General features: G+C 44.6%; 1 protein-coding gene across 1 annotated transcript in view; it reads right to left on the bottom strand.

Annotated features, from left to right (window-relative positions):
* LOC133384988 (arylsulfatase D-like) overlaps window positions 1-5523 on the bottom strand; it is a 30599-nt gene extending 25076 nt beyond the window's left edge. Inside the window, exon 1 of the mRNA XM_061627041.1 lies at window positions 5119-5523. Coding sequence (XP_061483025.1) covers window positions 5119-5198 — 80 coding nt within the window. The 5' untranslated portion in view covers window positions 5199-5523. The remainder of the gene's footprint in view (window positions 1-5118) is intronic.
* Window positions 5524-6000: the final 477 nt, after the last annotated feature.

Below are 6000 nucleotides of genomic sequence, written 5' to 3' on the forward strand. Positions count from 1 at the left end.
TATGCAGCCAGTCTATGTCCGGGTAGTTGAAGTCACCCATTACTACCACATTTCCTAGTTTGGATGCTTCCTCAATTTCATATCTCATCTCAAGGTCTCCCTGAGCATTTTGATCAGGGGGACGATAGATCGTTCCCAGTATTAAGTCCCTCCTGGGGCATGGTAGCACCACCCACAACGATTCTGTGGAGGAGTCTGCCTCTTTTGGGGTTTCGAGCTTGCTGGATTCAATGCCTTCTTTCACGTATAGAGCGACTCCGCCACCAATACGTCCTTCCCTGTCCTTCCGATATAGTTTATATCCAGGGATAACCGTATCCCACTGGTTTTCTCCATTCCACCAGGTCTCCGTTATGCTCACTATATCAATGCTCTCCTCTAAGACCAAGCACTCCAGTTCTCCCATCTTGGTTCGGAGGCTCCTAGCATTAGCGTACAGGCACTTGTAAGCAGTGTCTCTCTTCAAGTGTCTTTGGCACTTGTGGTTAGGCCTGTGGTAATTTTGCTCTTCTGAATTTATATCCTGTGCCCCTGCTCTCACAATGCCTACTTCTAGGCCTACCCCTTTTAAAATTTCATCATTTCTTTGGTTTTTATCCCAGGGGGGAGGTTTATTCCGAACCGGACCTTTCTCAGCTCCTGTCGGGTTTCCCCCCTCAGTCAGTTTAAAAGCTGCTCTGCTACCTTTTTAATTTTAAGTGCCAGCAGTCTGGTTCCATTCTGGTTCAAGTGGAGCCCGTCCCTTTTGTACAGGCCCGGCTTGTCCCAAAATGTTCCCCAGTGCCTAACAAATCCAAACCCTTCCACCCGACACCATCGTCTCATCCACGCATTGAGACTGCGAAGCTGGGCCTGTCTGGCTGGTCCTGCGCGTGGAACCGGTAGCATTTCAGAGCAAGCCACCTTGGAGGTCCTGGCTTTCAGCATCCTACCTAGCAACCTAAATTTTGCTTCCAGGACCTCACGGCTGCATTTCCCCATGTCGTTGGTGCCAACATGCACCACGACCACTGACTCCTTCCCAGCACTGTCTACCAAACTATCTAAACGACGGGCGATATCCGCAACCTTCGCACCAGGCAGGCAAAACACCTTGCAGTCTACACGCCCATCACACACCCCACTGTCTATGTTCCTAATGATCGAATCACCCACTACAAGGATCCCTCCACCCCCTGGAGATATATCCTCGGCACGAGAGGATAGCTGCCCATCCCCCAAGGAATGGGTCCCTTCTAAGGGATCGTTTTCCTCTTCCTCAACTGGATGCTCTCCTTCCCCGAGACCATCATTCTCCATGATAGGTTGGGTGCTGTTGACCTACAGTTTAATGGGGTGAGTTTACCCCTGAAAGATCAGGTCCGCAGCCTCGGGGTGGTTCTTGATTCCAAGCTGTCCATGGAGGCTCAGATTTCGGCAGTGAGCCGGGCAGCTTGGTACCAATTACATCTCATACGGAGGGTGCAACCCTACCTCCCTATTCATCAGCTCCCACTGGTGGTACACACCCTGGTCACCTCTCGATTAGACTACTGCAATGCGCTCTACGTGGGGTTACCCTTGAAAACGGTCCGGAAACTACAACTGGTGCAGAATGTGGCGGCTCGGTTGCTTACAAACAGCCACCGCCGTGATCACATCACGCCAGTATTATTTCACCTACACTGGCTGCCAGTTGTTTTCCGGGCCCAATTCAAGGTGTTGGTATTAACCTTTAAATCCCTATATGGTCTCGGCCCAGTTTATCTGAAGGAGCGCCTCCAGTACCACAAATTAAGCCGCCCAACCAGATCAGCCACACAGGGCCTTCTCTCAGTCCCACCAACGAAAACAGCTAGGTTGGTAGGGACTAGAGAGAGGGCATTTTCAGTGGCGGCCCCCACTCTCTGGAACTCCCTCCCATTCGATCTTCGCCATGCCCCTTCCTTGGATATATTTCGCCGGGCATTAAAAACTTGGCTTTTTGGACAGGCCTTCAGGAATTCCGGGGAGGGCTAACTTTTTTGGGATATTTTATTATCTATTGATCGCCCTAACTGATTTCATGCTGCTGTGATTAATGATCGTTCTGATTTTATTGTATTTTATCTGTATTGTATTGTAATTTACTGAATTTTAGTTTGTACGTCGCCTAGAGTGGCTTCGGCCAGATAGGCGACACAAAGATTAAATTTTTTATTATTATTATTATTATTATTATTATTATTATTATTATTATTATTATTATTATTATTATTATGGGAGAGTACAATCAGGTGTTAATCTGGAGTAACACTTTCAGGACGTCTTCATATATAGATAATTATTATTTGTTAAATGTCCATCCTGCCCTTCCTCTCACAGCAGCCCAGGGTGACAGATACCAAAGTGGTAAAACAACAAATGGAAAAAGCTAGTACACAGAAAACAGAAGTATTGGATGGATCCCTGCTTTCCCCTTCCCGCCTCAAGTTGAGAACCATACAACTCTTCATTGGAAGGGCATATGTGTGTCCAAACTACAGTAAAGAGGTCTCTAGATCTAAGATAAGATTAAGTTAGACTTGCAGTTAACCTCAGGTAACCTCAGCAGAGCAGCTCCACAAAGCAGAGCAAAAGGCAAACGAGGAGAGACAAGGATTCACAACTTTCCTATATTTCTCCCTGCCTATCTATTTTGCCTCAATATTTTAATCTTTACTCAGTTGAGCACATAGACACAATCTACACAGAACTTTTTTTTGCTATGCTTTATACTTATCTTGATGACCACGGTACATCTAGGTTCATTCCAAATCAGCCAGAAGCCAACAAAGCTTGGCTCTGAAACATATTGATAATATTGACTACCTGTTTTTAAACACCTTCCCTAAATCCTTGCTCCTTTTCCAATAGCAGACCCATCTGCCTTTTTTTCTTTGTACACTTGAAATCCTGCTTCAGGCATGCAAAAACATGTGAGGGCTCAAACTCTTCCACAAACATCCCCATGTGCACCAGCCCTGCCCATACCTCAGCTGATCATGGTTAAAATCCTGCCCAGTCAGGAACCTGAGCAACTAGGGTTCCTGATCAAAGGGAAGGTTCTAACTGCATTCAGTTTAGAGATATGAAGGCTCAGAAAAATCCTAGAAAAGTCCTATTTCGCTCCACTTTTCTGGGGGAACCTCCCCCCTGAAAAATAAAAAACCCTCCCCCCAAATTATTCTGTTTCCCCCCACATTTCTAATTCAGCTGAACACTGTCAGAATGTTCCTGCAGACTTTCCTGCTCAAAGTGAGAAGGTAGACCGATGAGTGGGTAGGACTGGCATGTATGCACCCCCTATCATACCATTCACATCCCAAAGTCTGTAGAAGGGAGACAGCCCTATGCATACAGGCTTCCCCTGTGGTTTGGCACTCAACCGCACAGGATCACAAATCATAGGTAAGCCTATACATGTACAGGAGTGTCTCTGCTAGAGATGTTCCCTGTAACGAGGTGGGGTTGTGACAGTAGGGGCCTGTTTCCCCCTTCACACAGCTGTAAATGGTTTGGGCTCTTCTCTGACATAGGTTCAAGCTTAGTCCATCAACCTACATTCCTCTCTCTTCCCACTGCAGTCTTTCCCCCATGCTGATTTTTGTATCTGGAAAACATCTACACTTTTATTCTTCAGTGTACGTACCCCCACCCAGAATGCAATTCAGAAGCAGGGCAAGCAGGAAGCTTATTTCTCTGATTAAGTTTTGCATCACCCAATGTGTCATGGTGAGAATTGCACAACCCATGTGTACATGGTCAACAATCCAGGGATATGGTAAAGTTTCCCTTACCATTCAGGCAAACTCTATAGATGTCTAGCTTCTCCACAGGGCTGTTATGCCCAAATGTAGCAGGTTGCCAATTGGTAAACGCTTGCCTTTAGTCACCCAAGGCCAAGTCTGAAAATATGGGAAACACAGGAGCTGACCAAGTCTCCACCATACATTGCCTCAGACCTACTTGGCTTCAGTGCTGGGTATTTGCACCATGTGCTGCAATACTGACACACATATTTGTCCATCTCATTTATCAATGATGCTTTGCAGTCACTTTCCAGAGATCACCCACCTAACTGATCTACACTACAAACTTATTTATTCTAGTTTAGCTATTATAAATATCTCCAAAGAACTCTTAGAACCATAGTTTAGTGTGGGTGCTGAGAATTGTCTGTTACCAAGCACAAAGAACTAAGGTACTCTGCAGAGATAGAATGTCTATTAAACTAGATTAAGGATGTAGTTTGATACACCCCACATCATAATGACCACATTTTCCCCATCATCAATACATTATTGTTGAGAGTAAACAAGAGATGTTCACTACTTTTTCAAATGAAGATATTCCCCCTCCCCTTTTAAAGTTGTCCTACTTTTGTGCTTTCAACAGCAACCTGACAAATTAAGCAAGTAAAGCTTTAATTAGCTGCACTTATTTAGCGATCAGGAAAGCTTCATCTGCTTAATTGCTGCTGCTAATGGCATAGGGAGGAAAAAAGCAGCACTGCTTCCAACCTTTTCATGTTGTTGTTTTGTTAACTAGAAAGTTCAGCCATTTGTATAACTGAAACTATCTTACATAACGTCATTGTTCCTTTAACAATGAGTATCTACTACACCTTGTAATTCAGGGATGGAGAACTTGTGGTTTGCTGGATGTTGTTGGACTACAACTCCCATCATTCCTGACCACTGATCAGGCTAGGTGGTGCTTGTGGGAATTGGAGTAAAAAAAAACCCTAGAGGGCTATGGGTACCTTATCCCTATATGTAATTCCTTTATTTTAATTCAGTAAATTGCGCTGCAATCCTATACCCTATTAACTGGGAGTAAACCTGAATTTAATGGGAATTATGTATAGGATCGCTCAGCAACTCAGAAGGTGGCTTGTCTCAAAAAATATGGTCTAAAAGAAGACAAGAATACGCAAGCCAAGTAAAGAAACTTTCCTTTTTTTCTGGCTCTAGCTAAGCACATTTTCAAAACAGCAGATAGTTAACGTTCTGCATCACACGACTACGAGGGCAAACACTGCGTGTATTTGCACACAGGAAGCCAACAGCCCCACAAAAAACCGCCGGCCAGGTTCCAAATAAATCAGGAATGCCACACCTTTTAAACCGAGGAAAGATCCTCGCCAGACGTTTTCTCTCTGCTTGGCTGAGCATGCGGTAAGGCTGACTGATTCCCATTCTGAAAACTGGGGCCGACGCGGAAGTAAGGAGGACGGCAACGTTGCAATACTTAAGGCAGAGCCAATGCAAGTCTACAGAGAAATGAAAAGCCTCCAGTGAAAACGGTTAAACTTCAGTAAGGGAATGAGGGAAAATTCCAAACTTTGAAGAAAATGTAGCGCAGACTTCCTTTATTCTTATCAGCAAAATGAACCTGTCCGTTCCATATCCTCCTGAATCCAGGCTTGTTGGTTAAAGCTCTGCTGTCCAGAAGCTTTAAATGTTAAAATCAAGAATTACTTCAGCACAGAAAGAGAAATAGATGATGGAGATTCTGGAAACTGCAGTTTTCTGTTGTGTCATTTCGGCGGCAACCGGGAACTCAACGGGGCTTAGGAGCGAATAAGGGGGAAAAAAAGTCGTCTAGAGGCAGTGAAGCTTTGACTGTAAACATACCATACATTTAAGGCACACCACTTTCCCCAAAGAATCCTGGGAACTGTATTTTATTAAGGGTGTTGGGAACTGTAGCTTTGTGAGGGGTAAACTACAGTTCTCAGGATTCTTTGAGGGTAACCATGGGCTTTAAATGTGCTTTACTGTACCCCACTTTTCTTAAAAACAAACAAACTGGCGGGCACAGAATTATTCTAAATGAAACTGCCACAAATTTCCCACACTATCCTGTGATGAGAAGCAGAAATTAACACAAGAGGGGGACGGTATAAAAGCCAGAACGGAATGGAACAGGCCGGAAGGGGCCCTTTATAAAAGAAATTGATGCCGAAAACACTGGGATGTGTTAGAGACACCTGAGAAC

Source organism: Rhineura floridana, chromosome 5 (genome assembly GCF_030035675.1).
Source record: "Rhineura floridana isolate rRhiFlo1 chromosome 5, rRhiFlo1.hap2, whole genome shotgun sequence".
NCBI classification, from domain to species: Eukaryota; Metazoa; Chordata; class Lepidosauria; order Squamata; family Rhineuridae; genus Rhineura; species Rhineura floridana.